The sequence below is a fragment of the Neophocaena asiaeorientalis genome, unplaced genomic scaffold, assembly GCF_003031525.2.
Source record: "Neophocaena asiaeorientalis asiaeorientalis breed wild unplaced genomic scaffold, Neophocaena_asiaeorientalis_V1.1 scaffold40, whole genome shotgun sequence".
In the NCBI taxonomy this organism is placed as follows: domain Eukaryota; kingdom Metazoa; phylum Chordata; class Mammalia; order Artiodactyla; family Phocoenidae; genus Neophocaena; species Neophocaena asiaeorientalis.
The window spans coordinates 650,584-675,617 of NW_020185335.1; the positions used below are offsets into that span (position 1 = coordinate 650,584).

The 25,034-nt window shown below is 48.5% G+C and overlaps 1 protein-coding gene across 1 annotated transcript in view; it reads left to right on the forward strand.

Moving 5' to 3' along the window:
* Positions 1-25,034, forward strand: part of ZFHX3 (zinc finger homeobox 3) — a 238,826-nt gene that overhangs the window by 122,761 nt on the left and 91,031 nt on the right. Inside the window, exon 5 of the mRNA XM_024735570.1 lies at positions 15,859-16,090. Within this exon, the coding sequence (XP_024591338.1) occupies positions 15,859-16,090 (232 nt within the window). The remainder of the gene's footprint in view (positions 1-15,858; positions 16,091-25,034) is intronic.

Sequence of the window (25,034 nt, forward strand, 5' to 3'; positions counted from 1 at the left end):
TGATCTTAAGAAGTTGCTTATCAGGATGCAATGACCCTGGTTTCATGGTAACTAAACCTGCATCAGCTTCCTGCTAATGTACTGCTAGTCATTTTGTTCAGTAGACTGAGTGGCTTTCAGTGTTTCTACGGGAAGGACGCTGCTCACTAACGGATATGTTCAGCCTTCAGTTTAGCTAAAATCTGGATGCTTTCTCAACCCGAAACAGTGGGCATTATTCTAAATGTTAAGTAACACAGCTCTCCACAGAGACAGAGTGCTTCCCAGTCATTACAGGCCGTGTGACATCGTCGTTCCTCACCGAAACGCTGTGAAGTAGGTTCTTCGTGTTGCCATCCAGATTTCATCACCGAAGCGGGAAAGGGTGACTTGCTGAAGGTCACATAGTAACAAAGCCCACTGGCAATTCGTGTCATCTCGTGAGTCATGTTGGCGCTGGGAATGCAGCTGGCACCAGTGGGACTCACACCCAGGGGCTAGCCAGTCCTCCTAACCGGTTTCTCCCCGGCAGAACCGATGATTTCATTAGCGAGGTAAGTGAACGGGTGATCCAGTAATTAATTCGTCGTTGTCTAGACTTAGGACCCCAATGAAATCAGATGGTGGGGAAGGCTTGCTGAGTCTTCAGGTGCCCCCTCCAACCGATTCTCATCACCCAACATTTTTTCTTTTAATCCTGCCTGACCATTTATGAAGTACATTCACATTGATTTACTCTCTGGATCCTCACGGCCCCGCATTGTGTGGCAACCTTATTCCACGTTACACTTGAGGAGGGAGCGCGGTGTCAGAGCCCCCTCTCCCTCGCGTGGCTCCCAACTCCTAAGCCTGTGTTCTCGCTGCGGAATGACCTGACTGCTGTGCGCCCAGTACGGGGACACACGGTCCCTGCCTTCGGGAGCCTTCCAGTCTCTTGGGGAATGTGCCACGTACGTAAAGCTGATAACCGTCGCTCAGGGTTTCAGACGTGCTGTGAGATGGAGGCTTTGAGTTCAGAGGAGAAAGAATCACCGTGGACAGAAATAGGGGCGGAGATGTGATGCTCAGAAAGGGAAGTAGGGTTTGGCTGAGCTGGGAGGGAAGTATGCACGGGAGGGAGTGGCGTGACCCAGTGTCACACACACGCACGCACACACACACGCACGTGCGCCTGAGCAGCCACTGAGAGACTGAGTCAGTAGACAGCAGAGCTGGCTGGAGGTGGGTGTGGTGCAGTAGAGGAGAGGGTGAAAAGATGCTCTAGTGGAGGACCTTTCTCACCTACAGAGAATGACGGAAACAACGTTTAGAGAAGATTTATAGTCTCTCTCATTGTCGTGAGGGAAACAGGAAGCAGGAATGTGGATAGACAAACGGGAAATGAATGAGTCCAAAGGTGGAAGAAAGACCGCCGTAAAAATATGTGTCACCAGAAACCAGACCGGCTCTTGGTTCCTCTGGCCTCATGTTATCATAGAGTAATCTGGAAAGGTCATTGAAAAATCTGTATTTTAATACTCTCAGCCTTTAAAGCACCTGCTAAAAAAAAGTATCTATATTCTGTATGAATACAGAGTAGCCTCCTGGATTTGAGATTCCACAAAGCTGCCACCTAACAAATTCAGGTGTGAATGAGTGGCCATATCTTAATACTGTAGCTCCGGGAAGCAGCTGCAGGCCGGTTTCTGTCCAGATGTCACCGTGCCCCAGTCACACGGTCCCTACTAACATGCACAGTGCGTGCCAGAGCATCCTGGTACCCCAGGGCTGGCAGGATTTCAGCCATCCTCTCCCTGGTCCTGCCTTTCTCCAACATCCTCTAGCCCCACCTCAAACCCCATCATGCTGCTCAAAGAAATTTCCCCAGTTTCCAGTCTTACAGATGCAGTTTTCTGAAACTTGGATTTCACTGAGGAAGATCCCTCACGGTTCTCCAGCAGGTTTTGTAAACCATCGGTCTGTCCAGGATGAAACTGTGCCTCCAGCAGGTCTTCTACTCTGGGTCCTTCCCACCTCACAGTGGTTCTTGGACCTGCCGGACCAGAGTGAACTTGGATGAAAATGGGGAAAGGATGTGTTGGTCAGTGTGGGCTGGTTGATGAAAACCCTCCGTGTATTTCACCATTTAAAAATACGGTTAAAAAAATATATCTCACTGACTGCCCTCACAGCCACATTCTGTTGGGAGGTTGAGAGCAGAACTGGGAGATGGCATCTCTGGACCAAGTTGCTTGGAAGACCCTGCGGAGGGTCTGTTGTAAGTGAGACCAGCCAGTCAGCAGGCTGACGAGCCCAGAGGTTGGGCATAAACTGGGAGGGGAGGGGGGCACAGCTAAGCGTTCAGCTTCTGAGCCCGTCTGGAGAATGGTTCCCTCCTCGCAGGTCCCAGAACTTGAAAATTGATGAACGCATAAGACGTAACCAGTTCCTTGGGGTCCAGATAGCAGCCGTTCTCAGCATATAGGAGGACAGGAAACTTGGGAAGAAAGTAAAGATGTATGTGTGTGTTTAAAAAAAAAAAAAAGTCCTTATCCTGATTCTTCAAATCTGGAGACAGTCTGGCTGCCCCGTTGTGCATTCTGGGGGTGCTCACTCGGCCACCTCCTTCCAGATGTTTGAGCACTGTCACCTCCGTTGTCTCTCGTAGGATCTTATGTTTAGAACTAAAGTATGTACTAAGTTGTTTTTATCTACAGAGGCGCAGTGGACACTTGTGAACTCATCCTCAGAGTTCTCATGGCCAAGTTACTCCCCCTGGGAGGCATCTGCGCTCTGTGCTCTCTACCCGCGGTTTCTGTGATCGTCTAGACATTCTAGCTGTTTCTCAGTATCTCCAAGTCTTGCAGTTATTTGTCAGTTTAATAGTAAAAGAGCTCTCGTAAAAGAGGATAGCGATATTAAACCCATGTAAATACGGCTAGGGGTGTAGACGAAATGGAGGATAGAATGACAGTGACCGACTGAGCTGGCCTCTGGCTGGGAGGCATTTGACTGATTTGGAGGGAGGACAGCCCTTTTGTGATCCATATACTGAAATAATGAAGTCACTAAATGCAGCCATTTATAGTCATTATCTCCTGCCAAAAACCCTTATTTAAACGAGCAGCGTATATTAGCAAACATATTTATTCCCTCAGCCCCAGCGTCCCGTCTGGGTCACCAAGGACTGCAGAGCCCCGTGTGGAAGTCCAGGGAAGAATGACTCACGGTGGGCTTGGGTGGGGTCACCTGTGCTCTGACATCCCAGAGGCGAGGAGATGGGGTTCTGGCTCAGGTGTGATGGGGAAAGACTTCAGGCCGAGGTGCTATCTGCCTGCTCCGGTGGCTGTGCAGCCCTTTAGCAGGTGGAGAGGGTGTTGGGGAGAGTTTCCAAGCAGGAGAGGCGCCGGGACCAGAAGGATGAGGGTTGGTGGATGAGGGTGGCGACTGCCAGCCGTCTAGTTGTGTGTGGGGTGTGGCGTGGAGTGGAGGATTGAAATCTGAGATGGAGGGAGGGAATTGGACTCAGCTAGGTCTTGAGTGGCCAGCTGAAGACTGAGAGCCACAGTGGAGCCTTAGAGGAGATTGTTTGTTTAGACTTTCAGCCGGCCATCTTTCAGTACCTGCTGTGGGTTGGGAGCACTGCGCGGTACGGAGGTAGAAAGTTCTCCCCACCTGTGAGCTGCTGTGGACAGTGTGGTAGAGGAGCAGCGGTTTGAAACACAGTGGGATGACTACAGTGTGGACCATGCTCCTGGCGGTTTGCCGGCCCAGAGGAGGGAGAGGTGGAGCTGGGGGCTGGGAAGGGCTTCGGAGAAGGAGTGGCCTGGGAGCCGGGACTTTGCACAAAGGAGAGATCTGCTCTCTCTAGCTGTATATTTATTTTCTTTTATTCTGCTCCTCCGCAGACCTTTAAAAAGACTGTTATTCTCATTTTACTTCATTCACAATATGAAACGGTTAACTTTTGAAATTCAGTAGTGTGACCCACTCCGTGATCTTTTCTCACTAATAAAATGGAGTTTTCAGATGGGTCTCATTCCTTTGGTTTCATTATTCCCAGAGGTCTTGCATTCTGGAGCAGATGGGTGGTGGGCCCTGATCCAAACCTCAGGGAAAATAGAGGTTTTATAGGTATATCTTGGGCACTGAACTGTTTCTGATCCAGAAAGGACCAACTTGCTAACTTACTCATCCTCTAAGATGGTGGTTGTCAAATGAGCTTGCATCGGAAGCATCAGATGAGCTCGGCCTGCACCCTCGAGGCTCCCGCAGACCTGGACAGGGTCTGAAGGGTTCTTAGGAAGTGCTGACGCTGTTGGTCCAGGGGCCACACTTTGGGAACCCCTGCTCTATCTAAGCCCTGCAGCCACTGGGAAGAGGCACTGCTGTATTCTTGGTGGAATGTTCCTTTACGTGGCCCTTTCTTAAGGACTTCCCCAGTGGGCTGTCTCCCTAGCCAGTCATAGCAGGAACAAGGGTGCAGACACACAGTGCCCTCCAAGGGAGAAAAGATGGCTCTCCAGACTCCCCAGGAACCCTCCAGGTTATCCTCGTGGGAATTCAAACTCCTGCAGAGCCTGTGCCAATTGCAAAGATGCTGGGACAGGTGAAGTGGGATTCTAGACTCTTTTTTCTTTAATTAATTTTTTTATCTTTGGATGCATTGGGTCTTTGTTGCTGCGCACAGGCTTTCTCTAGTTGTGGCGAGCAGGGGCTACCCTTCGTTGAGGAACACGGGCTTCTCACGGCGGCGGCTTCTCTTGTTGCGGAGCACGGGCTCTAGGTGGGTGGGCTCAGTAGTTGTGGCTCACGGGCTCCAGAGCTCAGGCTCAGTAGTTGTGGTGCACTGGCTTAGTTGCTCCGCAGCATGTGGGATCTTCCCAGGCCGGGGCTCAAACCCGTGTCCCCTGCGTTGGCAGGCGGATTCTTAACCTCTGCGCCACCAGGAAAGCCCTGGGATTCTAGACTCTTGACTTTCCTCCTCCTTGTCTGTGAGGGCTCACCCATTCTCAGGACCAAAACTCGATCTCAAACACTGGCATCGCCTGTGAAGAGTAGCAGATTTGTTCTTGTCCGGCGTCAGTCCGTGGCCCCCCATTGTGGCTGTCAGGAATCAAGATTCAGCCTGGTCTCCCTTCTCTCCTTCTGTGAGAGGCCCCTCTTGTAGTCTGGAAACGGGCTGGAGGGGATGAGGGCCCACGGGAAACGGGCAGACACCCAGAGATCCCCCAGCTCAACGGGTGCTCCCATGCTTCGAGCTCACACCCATAGGAATGATTAATTGATGTCCTCTACTCTGCTGGACAATTAAGAAAAGCAGGAGAAGGAGGGAAAAGTCTTCAGTTGGACCTAATTTGGCACCATATTGTTTTCTGTTAATCTATTTTGTTTTCTGTCCGTCTGTCCCCAGGGACGGGTGCCTTGCTGCTTGCTGAAGCATGCATAACTAATGTCCTCATTAAGGGCTGATCTGTTTATCAGGGCCATGCGAGGAAGCCAGCCTGCCAGACCTAGGTGCAAGCGGGGGGCTGTTACCTCCCTCTGGGCCTTAGCCCCACCTCATTAAGCTGGTTCGGGCTATTGATTGGGAGCCTGTGTTTGGAAGAGTCTTACTTACTCCATGCATTATCTTGACAGATTGATCAGACCTGATTGAGAACCTCTTAAAGGAACGAACAGCTGTAATGGGAAAGTTGGACTCTGTCATCCGTTAGGATGATTCTGGGAGCAGGGAGAACAAGTCTGACATCTTGGAGCAATTGTATTTACAATTAACATGGCTGAAAACGATTGCCTCTATTGATCCCCCCTTCCTGCAATTACAGCCCCATTGTTTACATTCCAGCACTTCAGTTATAAAAAGGAAATTCAATAATTATTGCATTATTTAAAGTTAAAGTGCCACAGAGTTTGCTGGCTACGCTTGCTGGTTGATTTAACGTTCAGTAAAATCCATGCTGAACTCTCCATCTTGAGGGCGAACAATATCGGCTTTTAATGAGACTTAAAAAGGGGGGGAAGGAGAGCAAAACCTAGTGTACAGGGTGTTTGTCTGGCTTATTTATGGGGGGGGTGGAAACCTGAAAGCAGGGCAGAGAAACTAGCCGTGTCATCTTTCGCAAAACTGTGTCCCGTCTCACCACGTGGCCGTCCACTCTGCCGCCAGCCGTCTCCTGGTCTCTCAGCTCCACTTCCTCAAAGCAGCATTTTTCTCTTTCCTCTCTCGGTCCCTTGTCCCCCTCCCACAAGTGTAACTTATCTTCCTCAACCTTCCACAAAATCCACATAATTTAAGGAGAAAGGGTGAAATGTCTTAGCAGCCAGAATGAGTGACATCAAAGGCATTTGTTTAGAGGGAATTTTTCTCTTGTGCCTGGTCACTTTCCCATTTTCTGTTTCAAGGGAAAAAAATGAAATAAAAATTAAGCCCCCGGGCTTCCCTGGTGGCGCAGTGGTTGAGAGTCCGCCGGCCGATGCAGGGGACGCGGGTTCGTGCCCCGGTCCGGAAGGATCCCACATGCCGCGGAGCGGCTGGGCCCGTGAGCCATGGCCGCTGAGCCTGCGCGTCCGGAGCCTGTGCTCCGCAACGGGAGAGGCCACAACAGTGAGAGGCCCGCGTACCGCAAAAAAAAAAAAAAAAAAAAATTAAGCCCCTCTTATGAGGAAGAAATCAGCCGTGTGTGTGCTCACTGCCCCCGGCCCATCTCATGCTGGCGGCCCGTGTTCTTCTCTCATAATGAAGGTGATGAGGGTATTTGTCAGCAGATCGTGGGAGCTCAAGGGAAGCCTCCAGGTTTGAGCACCAAATTCATGCTCTCAGCGGCAGCTAGAAAGTTCAAGAGCGTGGGAGGAATTGTAAAGACCGTTTTATTTTTCTCATATTTGGTGGAAGCTCTCCCGTGGGCTCGGTTCCAGCAAGACATCTGGACAGGTGCACTCAGCAGGGTGCAGGGCTCGCGAGGAAAAAGTGATGCCTCACGCCTCGCCATCAAGAGTCACGCTTTCAGCCACAGCCCCACGAAATTTTAGACTGCAGGTGCGAAAGGGGAGGGGAAGATGAATAGAGCCAGTTCCGACTTTTATGAAGTATTTTATGAAGTATTTTATGAAGTATCAGGCCAGTAGCAGGCAGCTGCTTCCGAGTGACTTTTTCATTGAAGGGGTAAATTCTTGTGTGCAGGCATTGCGTGATTTATCGAGTGCAGTTCGCTAGAATCTGAAATACTCTTTGGGAAAAGGCGGGCCGTTCGGAAATGTTAGGCCTTGGAAATTTTCCTTTTTACAGGGGAATGTCTCCATGTATTCTGACTTAGGTCTCTGTTCTGTGGCAGTTGCTGTCCAAAGCAGCTGTTCTCAGAGGGTGATCCCAGACCAGGAGCGTCAGCATCCCGCCAGGAAGATGGTTAGAAGTGCAAATTCTCCATCCTCACCCCAGACCCGGTGAATCAGAAACCCCTGGGGTGGGCCCGAAACTCTGCGGCATGACGCACCCCCCCGGGTGCTTCTGATGCACGCTCCAGTTAGAGGACCGCTGAGCTGGAACACATCTGCATCATTAACCAGCAAGCCCACGGTGGTGTACCTGCCAATCAGAGGAGAGGAAGCAAAATCTGGTCTCGAGGTAAAGAGATGATGCCTGTGCCAGATATTCAGGTCGTCCTTCACACCTTCTGAGTGATCTTCACATTTGTTTGCTCATGTGGTTTTTAAAATTGCCTCCAAGGAAGACAGGGCAAGTATAAACATCTATATTTTACAGATGAAGTAATGCACCTGTTTTGACCACCAGACAAGTATGTTTTTCCTGCTGTGTTGACTGTCATGGGGTTGGAGATACAAATAAGCAAATCCTTCAGAGCGGATTTGGGGAATCAGCGCCATGTCTGCAGCCTTTCCAGCAAAGTTCTCCTTTCCTGGTTCTCACCTGGGATGTTGGCAGATGTGATAAAAGAGCAAGGGTTCTGATTTTCATTATGTATTGACACCTCATGGGCAGAGAGATCCAGAGAGAACAGATGGGGTTCCGTGGCAAGGACATGGACCTGGGGTGTGATCCTGGCTCTGCCTGCACCAGCTGCACGACTTGAGCGAGGGACTTAAAATAAAAACTAAGCACCTCTTGTAAGGAAGAAGTCGGGCCCATGTGTGTGCAGTTTCCCCTCTATTTTATCATTTCTGTACATCGCAGTTTCTTTATTGTCAACAAGGGATTCTTCTTTGGCCCTGGGGGGTGGTGTGGGGTGGTGGTTCCCAGGGAGGGGGCGGGATAGTTTGGTCATAAGGAGGGACGTGTCAAATTGGTAAATTCAGTAGACATTCATTTCTATTCCGAATCCCAAAAGCTTAACTAGTTTGAAAGATAACGGTGGTAATAATAATGGTCTCGTCGATTATGAAGGCACACCACGCATCAGGCGCTGTATTGAACACTTCGTACGAGTTATCCCACTGACCTCTCCCAGTGGTGCTATGAGGGGGCTGTTATTGTTCCAGCATTGCAGGTGGGGCACCTGAGGCCCACCCCGTGCGTGTAATTTGCTGAAGGTAGCACAGAGGGAGGGTTTTCCCCGGCCTGCCCTAATCCAGAGTTCGCCTTAAACCACCGTTATGACAGCAGTGTGACATGGAGCTGAATGAGGACCAGCTTGAGTAGCATATATATGGCAGCCTTTGTTGTGTGTGGGGACTTACACCTGTGAGAGCTGGAAAGGAGCGTGAGGGAAGAAGGACATCTTAATGGACTCACTGTTGCCAGTGCCCTTAGTGAAGGGCTGATCTTCAGATCCAGGGAGCTGTGGGTAGTTCCTGGAGGATTAGTCAGTTTGATGTTAGCCTTGTGGGACCCGCTTGATTGTCTTCCCCACCACATTCCTCCGTTGCTTCCAAGTTTACATAGATGCTCATTTGACCGTCGTGGAAACTAGCCCTTATTTGGCTTGAGACCTCAGGCTCCGATGGGCCCTTTCCTTAGGGAGGACTCCTATACCCGTTATCAGCTTCCTCTTTATGTATAGTTATGCCACACTCCTTTCTGGAGGTTTCCCAACAGAGGGAAATGAAATCTGTTAGGGATGGCATCAACATTCTGCAAGAGTCCATGCTTGGACTTTTCTAGAAAAGAGTTCAAAGCCAAGGCCGCTACAACCTATAGATTGCAGATTTATGCTTTTGGTTTTTTTCTAGAATTTACTATACTTCTCTCAAGGAACATTCATCTTGAGACTTTTGAATGAGGAAATATCATTCGTGCCAGCGAAGAGATGCAGGGTTAGAAAGTCTTGACTGTGGCCTTGGAGCTCGGGTGCTGAGAGCAAACAGTCATGGCTTGTTCCAGGGCGTGAGGAGACTGGCCTAGAAACTGGAAAATAGGTCAGAGCAACGCAAATGGATTGATCTAAGGGAATATTTTTACTTCCTTTCACGTTCTCTTGTAAATGGTGGTTGGGGCTTATATCTTACGCCGTCTGCTGGGCTCCTGCCGTGAAATAGGACTAAATTAACAGGTGCCGAGGATGAGGGCATGAGTGGGTGAAAAGCCAACATGAAACAGAGAATACATATATATTTAGGTTGACCTTCCGGAAGCTTTCCTAAGAATGCGACATTAAATTTGGAACTGTAACACAACCCCTGATTAAAAAAATTAACCACCCCCATTCTGGATTGCATTACACCTGAAACAATTTCTTTTTTAGGCATTCAAAGTGAATACCCGGGTCTGGGGAGTCTCGTGTTCCAGCACCCCATGGTCATTGCAGTGTAGCTGGACAGCTGTGGACCTGGCCTCCAGCCCTGGGTTCCAGTCGCGTTTCTTCCATGCTCTGTGGGACCTTGGGGGCAAGGAGTCACATGACTTCCTGGAGCTCTGGGTTTCTCCAAGGAAAGGAGCCAAACGCTGCCCACGTCGGGGTGTCATGAGAAAATTAAAGGTGTGAAGGTGCTTCCTCAGCAGTAAATGCCGTGCACAGGTGTGATGGTGAATTAACACCTGCTTACTTCTTCCTTATTTCATCTTGCTGGGTAATTAGCAGATTCACTCTGGACCCTCATCTTCCTGTTTCTTCTCACTGGAAGTGTTGGTGAGACTTTCATAGTCCTACCCCAAGTCCCGGGCTTGCTGTGGTTAAGTTTTTTCCCTCCAGAGGCCTGATGCAACAGCAGCCTGTTCCATTGGGGACCTCTGTTTTATGGATTGAGAGGCTCTTCTACCTGCCCGTGCCGGGTTGCACTTCCGAGCACCACAGGTGTGTCAGGGGCCTTTTTGAACGCCCGCCGTGGGGCTTCTTCTCTGTGATGCAGGAGGTGTCTGGTCTGCCACTTGCCCCGAGGGATGCCTGGGAGCTGCTTTACCCCATCAGGGAGCTTCAGCGTTTGCTTTGTCCTCCAAGTACAGTTGCGTTGTACCCATGGGGAAATGTGGTGAGCGGGCTGGGCGTTTGTGTGTTCATTGTAGCAGTTATTATTTCCCGAGGAACCTTCATTTGTGAATCGTGTGTTTTCATTTGTGAGTGTGGGTGTGTGTGTGTGTCAGAGTGTACTTTGTCCATTTCTCCTTTAAAGGGGAGGCTTTGACAAAGCCTGATCAATATTTTGCATTCCATGCATGAAGAACCAGATGTTAGAAGTTTCCTATTGTTGAGGAGGAGGGAGCCGGGGCCCCTCCAGATTTATAGAAATCGATGTCCTCTGACAGAACTTGGTTAGTTTTCCTGGGAAACAAGTAACAGGAACACATTTTTTTGATTTTCACGATGAATTATTTTCTAACAAGAGCCCTCTTTTTGTCTCTTTGACTTTCATTCGTTGGCCAGGGTGGACGAGCCCAACATGTCAATGGGGTGGGATCCCACAAATAACGTGGGCTGGCGCCTTTCCTTTCTTTTTTAATTATCAATTTGCTTTTTGCACTCGGCCTCACGTGCCAGGCCTGTTATTCAAGGCGCCTCTTGTTGTATTGAGGTCTTTTCTTTTCCAAGTTCTTCCCTCGGAACCAGACCCAGAGGGGAAGACGTGGGACATTGGATGTTTCCGTGTCAGGCGCACAGGAAGTGTCGCCTGCCAGCTAAACCAGGACAAGACTAGCATTTTAAACTATAAATGCTCCGACAGGATCAGACAGATGCACAGGAAAGGCCCCTGACCAGTGCGAGGGAGCCCCACTTGCTCATTTCCAGCACAGGTGCTGCCCACCTAGTGTGTGCGAATCCAGCTCCTACTCGATTGCTGTGAGGACAGTGTGTTTTCTGCCACATAGCGGTCAGTTGGAGAAGTTGGAGTTTGTTGGGCTCTTTCTCTGTTTCCATTTATGAGTCACACTGGATACTTATTCCCTTCTTGTGGGTCCTTGTACTTCTCTGAGCTTCCAGGAAATGAATCCTCTTGCCACGCGTAGAAGTTTCTTTTGGTGGAAACAACGGTACCCTTGCAGTTCATATAACCCGGCGTTTTGCAGGCACTTTAAAAAACAGCAGTGAGATTGGGGGAAAACAAGGAAACCCTAGGTGGTTCAGTGTTCAAGGTTATAGGAGAGGCTGGCTGGACCGAGTGACTTTGGTTGGACCTCGGTTGCCAGTCTTCTTTAGCTGGGTAGTTCTCCCTTTCTTGATTTACTAGTTGGTCCTGCTTCTTCATTATTCATTGGTAGGTAGGTGTTGACTTTTCTTGAGTGAGCCAGTGATTTTCACCGGTCCAGCTGGAGGGTGTATTCTCACAATGGTATTCACACTAAAGGGGTGCCCTCCTTATGTCCCTTGGCCTGTCTGCCAAGTCACCACCATCACTGCCTTGTTACCTGCAGGGTCATGCCCTAGGGTAGGGCATAGTCTATATGTGTGTGTGTGTGTGTGTGTGTGTGTGTGTGTGCGCGCGCGTGTGTGTTTACATAGTGTCTCATGTGTTGTAGATGCTTAGAATTGAACCAAAACCAAACCCTGCCTGATGGGCTCAGTGGCCAGTTTTCTTTGGGTCCACGTGTAGCACACTAACCACAGTTGAAGTTATTGCTCTGTTTTCTTTTTTCACCTGCACACCTGACCTGATAGAGGTGAACAGTTAAGAGTCTTGAGCACAGAGTAAAGAAATAAATGGAAAAAGGCAAACAAGACCTGGGTCCTCCTTCCCAAGGATGGGCACCCTTTGTGAGGGGGAGAGTGTTGGGGGAGTCCAGTCTCTGCGTGGGAGAAGAATTTCCTGCCTGCAGAGGAGAGCAAGAACTCTGAAAGGAGGCAGACAGCTCCTCCGCTGAGTCTTCCACTGGGATTTGTGCCTTGGTGGATTCTCCATATATTACAGTGAATTTAATTAAATACATTGTGATCCCAATTGACGGTATTCTAATTAGCTGGGACAGGAAAAATCATTCTCCCTCTTTCTCCGAATGAAAACATCTACTCTCTTCTGCAGGGAAAGCATGTCCTTGGCTGACTGGCTTGCCCCGTGGAGTCCTCGTTGGCCTCTGCAGCCCCATCCCCTCCTGCTGTGTCTTATTAGGCAGGTTCCAAGGGTGGAATTCTGGGGATGGGCCAGGGCATCTTGGGAGGGAGAGGGTGCCTGGCCAACAACGTCAGGGCATTGACCCACTCAAGGCCTGGGAAATGACCAGATGGTGTGGAGGTCATAGAAGTCAGGACCCAGGACGCTGCTGCTCGCTTTGGGCCCCCGTTTGCTGGAGATGGGACAGCCTGAGAATTACCGAGCTTACGAGATGTGGTGAGAACAGGAGCTGTCACATGCAGGTAGACCTCAAGAGACTCCAGTTGTGAGTGGAAGTTTGGGTTGGGTATAACCTTTATAAGCAGGTGTTTCCTAGGATGGAGAAATAGTTTATTCTGGATTTTTGTGTGTATGTCTTGGAGAATGAACTTGGAGTGCAAAAGCAAGCTTGGAAGTTTGAATCACGTTTCTGTGCAAGTCTCTGAGAGAGGACCCTAAATGTTCCCTGCACTGGGATCAGTGGGAAAGGCCGTGGCTCTGTTTTCCGCATTTCCTTTTATTCTTTTCTCTACCATTTGTAGCATGTAACCATTTCCCTTCCAAAATGGTTCTCACATGGCAGACGGAAGAATTCCTGGTGGCAGTAGAGATTGCCGCTGGCCACCATGAGTCAAGTGTAGTGGTTTGGGGACATCATCCTTATACAATTATTTTTTAAACAGGAGTCCCCAGTATCATGTTTATTTTAGTTCAGGGTTTATACAGCCCTGTCACCCAGGAACCCATGGATTTGAGGACAAAATACATCTGACATCTGACAACTCCCATCCAACACTTTTTGGCCATGTTATCGTCTCTTCTGGCTCAGAGACTAGAAACCCCAGCTGTTTGGAAAAGAACCCTCACATCCATATTAAAATTTTATGTTTAAGATTCAGAGCTTTAGTGCAAGGAAGTCCTGTTTCATGGGAAAGTAATGAGAATTTGGGGTTAGGGCTTTAATGGTACTTGCTCTGATTTCATAGTTTATGATACCACCAAAACCCCTCGACAGAACTTACTGCTGTAGATGCCATGGGTATTTTCCCTGTTATCTTTCATTCAGTCAGTTTTTGTTGAAACTTTAATAAATGTCATTCTTTTGGTCTTAGTGATCCAAGGCAGCAGTGTCTGGCTCCTGTACAAGTTTCCTCTTACTCAATCCCAAGCCAAACCCTTGCTCCCAGGAATATCCTGGTGCAGTTTTTGGCTTTCGGGGGCCCCTGTGGAGAAGTCGGGGAGAAGGAACATGGACGGGCTCATCATTTTCCTTTCCACCTAGCCCATCAGACTCTCCTCCTTCCCAAGGTTGCAGCCTCCAGAAAACCTTGCTTTGGTGCTTTCCATTCTCCTGAAACCCTCTGTACGGAGCCTTATGTCAGAGGCAGTAAATTGAAGACAAACGATTAAAAAAAAAATCAGCTCAAATTTATTTCAAGAAAAAGTCGCTTTATATTTTCAGTTGTTATAATTTGACAGTTAACACTGAGCTTGCTAGTTCTTCAGACTCCTTCTGGTTGTGAGTGTTCTAGGGCAGCTATTACGGGGTCGGGGCAGGGAGGGAGGATATTGCTTTGTTCCAAGGCTCTGCACTTGAGTGTGTTACATCACCCATTTCGAGGACAGAAGGGATTGTTCTCTCTTGGTACCGGTGAAGCCCTTCACTCTGTTATCTGCAAGTTGGCCCCAGAGCAAAAGTGATTACAGTAGTGTAGTTTTTCTACAGCACTCTATTGTTGCGTTCCTATTTCCTCTTCCAACAAGGTCCAAACGTGCTTCTGGAATGTTCACACTTTTTCCGTGAACGTAGGATGTGTGCATATGAGCACGTGAGCCTCAGAGCCATGTCATCCAATGGGAAGTGCTGCTAGGGCCACTGTGGTATTTTCAGTATGAGGCAGAGTGCAGGACGTTCTGACTCTTGTGCTTTCTGAGTGTCTCACCGCATAACGTGGACGAGAAAGATAACCAAGCAGGACCAGAAACAGTTATCAGGCATGGGCATCAAATAGAACAAGTGTGGGCAGAAATGAGAGGGGCCGGACAAAGAAGTGCCGAGGCATTTATCGTGTGCTCTGTGTAGTTAGTCCCTTGGGCCAGGCTCTGGGGATTAGAGGTGGTGCTGAGGGTGAGGAGGAAGAAGGAAGGACAGGTGGAAACATGAGCCCATAAAATACATGATCTGAATTTCCTCCTCCAAAAGGATGCTGGGGGATGTGAGACCCAGCTTCTAGTTCTCTCTCCCACTAACTAGCTGGGTTACCTTGGGTCAACCACTTAAACTTTTTGGAATTGTTTCTCCTGCTTTATGTGTACCCAATAGAAAGGTTCCCTCTTCCCCTAAAATGAATCATTTGAAATGAAGGAGGCGGCCTTCCTATACCAGGAGCGTGTCAATTCCCTAATTGCTAATAAAAAGGGTCCATAGCTTTCAGCATATTCTCAAAGAGGCCCCGAAAGGATGTGAACGTTGTGCTTGGATAATCTTGAAGCCTTCTCCTAAATGCAGAAGTCTGGGATCTGCTAACTGTGTCCATGGCCTCCACTGTCTTGTACCCCGGACTTTAGTCCTGTGTGTGCCTGCTTTCTGCCAGCTCTGGGGCTTCTGTGTTCTGAAATCAGAGTACTGTGTTGACACAAACACAACACCGACTGTAATTTTGACCATCTGAGCACTAAGCCAAATGACCTTGAGGTGTTGACAGGGAAACTCTTCTGGAGAAATTTACTTTTCTGTCTTTTTTTTTTTTTTAAGCCAGGGGAAAACCTAATTTTGGGTTCTCCTAATAGTCTGTAGTTCTAAATACAAAAACTTGAGTCAGCTTCCTTGTGAAGTAGCCAAACGGCAGCTTTGCCTCTGTGTTACCTGAGATTCTGTACAGGTAAGGTGACTATGTGGGCCATCCCCTGAAACAGGGGCTGGTCACTTTTTCCGTAAGGGGCCAGATAATAATAAGATTTTAGGCTTTGCAGGCCAAACAGTCTCTATCGCAACTATGGAGCTCTGGTGTTGAGAGAGCAGCCATAGACAATACACAAATTAACAGATGTGGCTGTGTTCCCATAAAACCCTATTTATAGAAATAGGCAGCAGGGTGGATTTGGCCTGTGGGCCATAGCTTGCCGACCCCTGTTCTAAATAAAGCAGGACACTTGGGAGAGTGGAAGGAGGAACCTTTAATTATTGTGCCAGGAAGACCAGTTTTATACTGGGAGGGTCGGACCCGTCAGCGTTTTCAGCACTCTGACACGTGTGAGGGAGACGGGAACGAGGGTCAGCTTGCTCCCCTGTCCTCACAGAGCTGCGGGGGAAGGACCCGCTGGGAGAACCAAGCAGCCCCCATAAGGGATCCTCGGGCTGCTGCCAGGGCATGGTGGGCTTGGAGTGGCTTACCTGAGGCGTGTCCCTCTCTTTCGCCCCTGTAGCACCTGCAGCAGCACGAGAGCGGCGTGGAGGGTGAGAGCTGCTACTACCACTGCGTCCTGTGCAACTACTCCACCAAGGCCAAGCTCAACCTCATCCAGCACGTGCGCTCCATGAAGCATCAGCGCAGCGAGAGCCTGCGCAAGCTGCAGCGGCTGCAGAAGGGCCTTCCGGAGGAGGATGAAGACCTGGGGCAGATCTTCACCATCCGTAGGTGCCCCTCCACCGACCCCGGTGAGTGGTCTCGTGGGCATGGGCGGCCCGCAGCCGCCCGGGCAGTGGCCTCCCGAGGGCTTCGGCTCGGTGCAGCTGGCCGTCACGTCCATGACCAGCCTCACAGCTGACCATGGTGTTCTGAAGGGACACGCAGGGATTGTTGCTTTTCCCATTTTTTAAAGGAACTTAGCACCACACTTTTCTTCAGGTGTCACAAGCCGCTGCCCAGGGAGCAAAAGCTAACAGACCATGTTTTGTCCCCTCTCCCCACATTCTGCTGGAGCGCGCTCTAGATTCAGTTTTTTGGTTCAGATCGACATAAAGCAAACGCTAAGCTGTGTCTTGCTCGGTATTGAGAATGGGCGGTGTGTGACCTCGAGTCTGGTCGGTAAGAATGAACTTCAGAGAAGATCGGAACGTGTGTTTGCTATAAACGTTGCGACTGTATTGGAGAGCGAGCGACCCAGTTGTTCCTGGCTCAGTGCTGGCTGTTACTTCACAAAGAGGGTGGAGACCTTCCAGGGGAGCTCACCCCGCGCTTCCGCCTCCCACCCTGTCCTCTCACCCGCCGGCCCCTTCTCCTTCCTTCCCCGTGTGACTCTCACTCCCACTGGGACCTCGCTCAGTAGAATCTCCCCTCTTTCTTATCTTTTTAGCCTTCCAGTCCCTTTCTCTCTGGTCGGGAGCACAGGACAGTCACCTGTCTCTTTAAAAACCATTTATGGTTAAAGCCCTCCCTTAATCCTGTGTCCCACTCTCTCTCTCCAATAGCATCTTCAGATTCTTGAAAGAGCACTCTGTGTTGGTCCATCTCCTGTTCACACGTCAGCCTATCATAGCCCGTTTCCTCCCGTCATCAAACCATCCTTGAGAAGGTCACCGCTGACTTCGGATTTTCCGAGCCCAGTGGCTACGTGCTGAGCCTTTTTCTTTCTGTGGTCTTTGAAATTGCTGCCCATTCCCTTCTGGAAGCGCCCCTCCCTGGACGTGTTTCTCTCCTGTCCTCCTGTCGCTCTGGACTGTCCTCCACGCCACCCCCCACGCCACGCCCCCTCCCCACACCCCGGCTCGTGGCCCTCAGGCTGCCCTACGTGCCGTCATCACCTGGGCACTAGGCCTGGCCCTTGGCTCCCAGCCTCTTGAAACTTTGTCTCCTGGTGTTGGCACGTGTGCCCTTCAGACAGCTTCCTGGACCTCTCACGGGCGCCACCTCATACACGCTGGGCTCACAACTTCCCCTGCAGACCTCTTTCTCCTTCCGATGGCATGTGTCGAATGACCTAGCCGGGCTGCAGACTCAGGCCTTTTGGTCTCTCCATCGCCTGCCGCATCCTCTCGGCCTCTCACGTGTCGTGGCCACGTGGGGACTTTAATCCTAATATTATCATTCACGTTTTTATGAAGTTTTTAAAGGCAAAAAGTTATATAAACCTTACTGTGAAAAATGGCATAGCCCCCGCCAGTCCCATTCCCCAGTGCACCGCCTTTCAAGTTTAATTGTTCCTTTTGTTACTTATTTCCATATTTCTTAACGAGCTTCTACTATTTCTTGATTAAAACAATTTTTTTTTGGTAAGTTGTACACATTATCTGTTGGCTTTCTACTCCAGAAGATGGGGGTTTTACGGGTATGCCATTGTGCAAGCTCACACACTCCTAGCACTCACACACACACCCTCCCATAGTCCATACACACTCTCTCACACACACACACACAGACACGGCGCCCACACACTCCAGCGCCCTGCACCCTCAATCTTCCCCGCCCTTCACCTTCCATTATGATTAAATAGTAATTTGGGGGTGTATTAATATTCAGTGTTTTCATTATTCTGACTATAAATATTAATCACAGCTGAGCCATGTCGAGTTTTATCATTTCATTTACCTTCTTGTACAACTTTTTTGTTTTCCCTGGTTTTCTAGGTACCTACGATTAATTCATGGCTGACCCTCTGCCAGCGTAGACATTTTCTCATCTCCGAAGGCTCTGCTGTATCAGTGTCTCTGTTAGCTTCATTTCCTCCTGGAGACATCCCTCCCGAGCCCTCATGGACCCCTCTGCCCATGGCTCTTGTCTCCGTCACCTGGCTGTAGCTTTGCTCCCTTTTTCCATATAAACGAAACCGGATTCTTCAGTGGTGGGATAGACCAAAATTGGAGAATGCTTCCCCCCTGCTAGGATTATCACAGAGGAGGGGCCAGTCCTCCCGGCAGTCAGTCTGAAATGTTGCTTCGGGAAAGTACTGTGTGGGTACCAGGATGATTTTTGTCACCTCCAGGCCGCTGCAAGACTGACTGTGCCTTCCATGTGTATGGTAAATGCCCCTTTGGGTTAAAGTTCAGTCTTAATCTCTGGGGCTTGTGCTTCGTGTCTGACCCCATGGCTCTGCATGTGAGCCAGGGACGGGGCCCAGCACCCACAGACGTGCCAGTGCCATCTGGCTGTGGGAGTCCCTGCTCCCCACTGGGGCATTTTGGCCTGTTTGAGCCTGCCATTCCCCATTATTCTGCTATTAAGTCATTTCACAGGATTCTCCTTCCTCTGCCAATACACTCAGACCTATTTATTTCAGGGTTTAAAAATTTTTTTTTTTGCGAGCTCTGCACACGTCATTGTTTCAATCTTCCGCTAAAAGCTGGTCCCTTTTGCCCCTCAATTCTTTCTTTCACTCTGCTCAGAATTCCCTTTTTATTAATGAGGTGCCCCAAACTAAATAGTGTACAGCTGCCATTTCACCCGGGGTCTATGGACTGGAACAAACAGTTCCCTGTTTTATAATGTAATACTTCTATTTATGCAGTCGCTCTGGAATTGCTTTCTTACACCATTGCCTTCTGGGTTTCTCTCATTTAATGCGTATTAGGGTTTTTTTTTTTCCTCCTCCTGAAGTGTATGAGCAACTTTAGTCTAGATGATAGACTTCCTTTCTGTATTTCAAAATCCTTTTGTATTGTCTTTGGCCTGGAGTCATGTTTTTGCTCTCCACCCACCTCCCTCCCAACCCTGCGCCCCTCCCACTCATACGCTCTAGCTACGTTTATTTATACTCTTTACTAATGACAAAAGGGACAGATTATTAGACAATACTCATATTGGCATTAACAGTAACTCGGTTCCGTTTTAGAAACTCATTTAAGATAACTCATCTTATATATTTTAATATATCCTTTTCCCTCCCGCCGGGAACTGACTGTTAAAAACTTCTTGGAAGAACGTCTTCAAGAAAAGGGACATGGTGGGCCTAGTAGAGTTAAGACATTGAAAGTCATCAGCTTCAGGTTTTGTAAACACAGATTTTATAAAATACAGGCATACCTCGTTTCACTGTGCTCCACGTGCTTCGTTCTTTTCCAAATAGAAGGTTTGTGGCTGACCTGCATGGAGCAAGTCTGTGGGCCCCATTCTTCCAACAGCATTTGCTCACTTTGTGTCTCTGTGTCACGTTCTGGCAATTCTCGTAATATTTTAAACCCTCCACCAGCAAAAAATATGACAACCCCCTGAAGGCTCAGAGGATGGTTAACATTTTCTAGCGATAAAGTATTTTTTAATTAAGGTATGTACGTTTTTTAGACATAATGCTGTTGAACACTTACTAGACTACAGTATAGTGTAAATGTAACTTTTATGCACCCTGAGAAACCACAAAATTCGTGTGATTCGCTTTATTGTAATACTCGATTTATCGCAATGGTCTGGAGCCGAACCTGCAATATCTCTGAGGTATGCCTGTATTCCCAGTTTTCTCCTCTGGAACGTAAGGATTGGGTCACTAATCTTCAGCTGGAGACATCGTTCATGTAGCATAAGGCGGCCTCAGGGAACCTTTGGGCACCTTTCAGGAGCCCTGCCTGTTCTGACTGTAAGCCGCGTATAAACGGTGGCGCTGTCTAGGGTTTTCGTTCCTGGTATTCTGTCATCATCTGGTTAAACGATGGTGTTCTCTCTCCTTTCCTTCCTTTTCTTTCCTCCTGTCTTGTCCACATACCAGAAAGCTTTACACAAAAGCCATCAGAAATAACTTCCTTTCCTTCTCTGAGCCCAGGACCTCAGACCCCAGTCTCCTGTCGCCTTCTGCAGGTGGCAGGGCTTCCCTTGCTGAGACTGATGGAGTGGGCTCTACCATGGATTCTTCCCAGTGGGTGACAGAAATATCACTTCTTCAAATCTTACTTGTTAACTTAAGCCCACGTGTTTTCCAATCAGTCAGGCTTACCACGTAGCCTGCCAGCCCACGTGGAAGTGTAGAGAAGGAGAAATTGTGAAGGTCTCCTCTGCGCTTCAGAACTTTGTGGCAGTGGCCAGGACTTACACCCACCATGGGCCCTCTAACCCCTTGAGAGGCCTCATGACCAGACGTAAAGCATCTAGGTCCTGCCCTGCTGCACCAAAGCACTGAGTCTTGGTTGCTGACCATGTGCTAATAAGAAGTCCACCCTCCCTTACATGGTCCTGCTTGTGGGCAAGCTTCACCCTTACATCAGTGGGCAGGCTGAGTCCTGTATTATATTGTCTTTAACCGAGTGTGATGGGCTTCGTCCATGCTACAGACATACATGTGCGCACGCACGCGTGCACACACACACACACACACACACACACACACACACACACACGGCCTTCCCATTTAAAAAAGCATGTCTTGGAATTATACATCTCAGAGAAAAGAAAGTGACCAAACTAGATGAGGTTCACTGCATCCCCACATTTTTTGTGTGTGACCTGGTCTTTCAGTTTGTGGCTTGAGTGTATTTTCTGCAAGAGCAAGTGTTCTCCTGACTTTGTTGGGATTTAGCCTTTCTGTTTCATCCCCACACACAGATAAAGGAAGAGAAAGCCTGTTGTTGTGGCCACACCCTGGGTTATATCTCCCAGTTGCTGGCTTCGGCTGTTTGCTTCCCCTTAGTTGACCAGAAGCTCTTGAAAGATGGAAAGCTCTCGTAGGTGGATCGTGTGTAGGATCAGCTTCCCTGTTTGCTTATTAAAAAGGCATTTCTGGCTCCCGGGTGAAACTGTAGTTAATTTCACTCTATCAGTGCCCTGGGCTTCCAGAAGACAAGAGGTGCTTTGTGTTTCTGTCCTCAGCCTTCCTCTCCTTTTCCTCCTCCTGTTTCTCTTACCCTCGCCTTAACTACTTCTTTCACGGAGACGTCAACCTCCGAACATTGCACAGAAGTAATTTAATGATTCTTCATTGAGCACCTACTATGTGCGAGACTTTGAGTTGGGGGCACAGCTGCTGCTCTCCTCTGAGCTCTTGGTGTGGGTACACTGCATAATATGCCCGCCCAGGCATCCGGGGCAACTGGACGGTGGCTCAGTTTACAGAGGGCGCGCTCATTCAGAGTTTAGGGGAGTATTTTGCTTGGAGCGGAAGACGGCGGCCTCCTTCACTGACACATCTTTGGCGCTCAAGGTAGTGAATTCCTGGGGTCAGGGAGGCAGACACAGCTGGCCAAGTGATGATGTGGTTTTGGTGACAACCTTTACTGGAACACTCACCGGCTTCACTTGATGGGTTATTTTTTTGAACCAACTTCCAGGGAGTTCTGCTTAACTCATACAGTTTAAGAGAATAAGAAAATGTCCTGTTTTCCACGTTCTCATTTGTTTTTGTTTTGATTTTTCAAAATTGGCATAAGGCTGCCCTCTGAATATGAAGTGCATTTTTTTTTTTTGGTAAATGGCTAAATTATATGCAATTTCAGTGTCATTTTTCTTATAGCACTAAAATACGTTGTGGCCAGTTCTGAAGCACTATTTTCATAAAACCAGCACAGTTACGCTCTTTCCTTTTTCCTTTTGACTATGTGTCTTGTCCATGGGGTTTGGGAAAAAGTAGGATAAAGTATTTCTAGCTAGAAAAGTTAAATGTAAAAAGAATGTCAGAACAAATTGGGGTGACTGAAAATTTAAGCACTCATGGAGGAGTAGAGAAAATAGGACTTTATCTGTTTTAAATCCATTCCCTGATGAAGGACTATTGGGATAGGATTGTGAATTTCAGTGTGCTTTTTTAGATAAAGGGACATCATTATGTATCGACATGAGAAGAGAATATAATAGTGTTAAATGAAAAATGGAGTTTACAGAATAGGGTATAGTTTTGACTCTAATTTTTTTTAAAGCTTTTGAACTAACCATTCTAAGCATAGTTTGTAATTGGCATATCTGGCTGTTTCATGGGTGGGATCTAATAGAGTGTCAGGCGCATGGCAAGAGCTCAGATAGTGGTGGAGCTCATTGACAGCGCTATTAGCAAAATTGCTCACAAGAAACCAAGGGGTGAACCTTGGTTGTCTTTTGTTCATGGAGATAGTTTTCCGTTTGCCGACATAAAGTATACGTCGTCTGATTACTGTCTGATTTGCTTGCATTTTGCATCTGCATGAAGAGCACAGGAGTACTTCTTAGGGTGTATACTGCCTTGTTTTTTTGTTGGAACAGAGTTCCTGATTTGCCTTAATTAGTCCTCTAACAATCTACAAAGGTCAGCGCCAATTGCCTGTTCATTTACATTTGTAATTGTGATGGCTTCTGATTACACATTCCTTGTTTTAGTCCTTCCTCTACGTATATGCTAGTGTGTCCTCCCCTCCTCCCATACGTGTGTGCATGCCTAGGCGTGCATGCACACACACACACACAGGCACCCACACCCCAGGCCAGTGTAGAAGCTAAGGATCTGTCTCTCCATACGAAACAGCTTTGTAGTGATGGCACCGTCTTCCTGAAATGCCAGAGTCTGTTATGAAGAGGCATCTTGGAGAGGCTGTTGCTTCTAAGCTAGGAATATAATGAAGCCAGAGTCAGGGAAATGACGTGGATACCAGGCAAGAAGTCCAAGAGCCGTTATCTAGGAGCTTTCTTGAACTGGGTAATTAAGGACAATTAAGGTTTTCTGCTTGCTCTCTGCAAAGTGTGCTGATGACCTGGTGTGTGGGAAGGCGGACACCTGCGGGGTGCTGGTTCACTGCTGTCCCGTGCTCCTGGTCTGGAGGGGTCCCTCTGGAGAGGATGTGACATCACGAGGATAGTCCTTGGGCAGTGGGTCCAGGGTCTACGACCTCCCACCTACTCTGTTTCCCTTCTGTCTTCTCCAGAAGAGACGAGCGTCTGCACCAAGACATTCCACCTTTTAGAAGTTATCTGAGATCTGGCTGCAGTAGCCTGAATTGCAATGATTATCATTTATTCGCCCTTTGATACTCTGGATCCACCATTTACTAGTTGCTTTATTTTCATGGGAGGTTCAAAGCTGTCGAGGATTTTTGGTTTTATTTCAGTATATAGCCCTGGAGCATACATTGCCTATATATTGGGCTGTATGTATGGCTAGACATTGCCTGCCCGGTTAGCCCTGTCCTCAGCTGGGGGCTCTAGTTGTCTTGCATGCTGTCCCCTTGGGTAGGTAGTGGTGTGTGCCCTTATCGCCACCCTGCGCTGTCCACTCTGAGAGGTAGCGGCCCTGTGGCTGCTCCCTTCCAGGGAGGCTGATACCAAGGGGCACAGCAAAAAGATAAAAGAAAAAAAGGCGCCTGCTGATGGTAACTGGAATTAGGAGAGACTGGGGGTCCTTTTGGAGGGGGGATATTGAGGGTGAGCATTAGGGGTCTCCCCTTTAGGGCTGTGAGCATGTCAGAGAGCCCAGAAACACAGGGATCCCCAAGGGAGACAGAGAATGTCATGACACACCAAGTATCACTTCAGTGAAACTTTTCTGCCAAGTCACCTTTGAAAGGGGTATCCAAGGAGCTTGAAAGTTTGCATCTTGACAGAGGAACATGGGTAGCTAGCCAGTGAGTCGGTGTTTGCGCTGGGCTGGGGTTAGGGCTGTGCACCTGGATTTCACGTGGGTTGGGGATGGCGGTAGCAGGATGGGGCGGTCATCATCTACTGTTGTCCGCCACGTGGGCAGAGCCTCATCCCAGCACTTCACGCCTCCTGTGTTGCCCAAATGTAATTTTTCAAGAGAAAGGAAGATTTGTGCTCGTTTTGCCTTTAGGAATGTCTAAAGAATCTATTTCTTGGGCTAGTTATATTAAACTTGTTCCTGACCTTGGCAGGGGGCCAGGGAAATAGAACATGCGTCTGTCTCTTTGCTTACAGAAATAGCTCAAAGCCTTCTTCTCAGAGTTACAGATGTTAAGGAAGAAGCCCCTTCAAACTGTGACCCAATTAGGAGAATTATAATAGTCCCACATGATTTTTTCAAACATTGACTAGCAGTGGAAAGCTTTCTGGCCTCCCAAATCAGAATAAGTGCTGTCCGGAGTCCCCTGGTCGTTGGGTTTCTAGATCCCTTGAGAGCAGCAAGGAAGCTTCTCCAGATTGTCTGTCTGCCCGTTCTGCACGGCAGCCACAAGCCCCCTGTGGCTATTTAAGTTTAAATTAATTAAGGTTAAATAAAAATTTAAAATTCAGTCTCTCTTGTCATACTAGCCAGACTTCAAGTGCTTCTTAGTCACATGTGGTTCATGGCTACCTTGGTGGACAGAACAGATTTCTAGAACAGTTCAGAAGGTTCTGACGGACAGCGCTGGCCGGCTGTGAGGGCGCGTGACACACTTACCCTGGCTTTGGGTTCCTCACTGGGATCCTGCAGGTCCAGGCTGGGTTTGGGCTGCACTTTCCATAAAACTCTTTGGTTTCCGTTTTAAAGAATATGGTGCCTACCTGCCACCTGCTTTCTGCCGGGCTGCGTAGGGTGTGTTCTTTATTGCTTTCCCATTTCTCTTTTTGCTTTTTTTTTCCCCCTCAGTTTTTCTCAGTATGGGAGAAATATGTTTTCAAATAGGCTTTTACTTTGGGTTTTGCCACTTTAGCCTAATCCATTAGCAGTTCTGAGGGAGTTGGGAAGGACTTTGTAAGGATGTATCCTTCAGAGTGGTTGTTAAAGGGCTTTGTATAGTTTTTTTTTTTTATAGTTTTATACCTCAAGACTATATCTTGAGACCT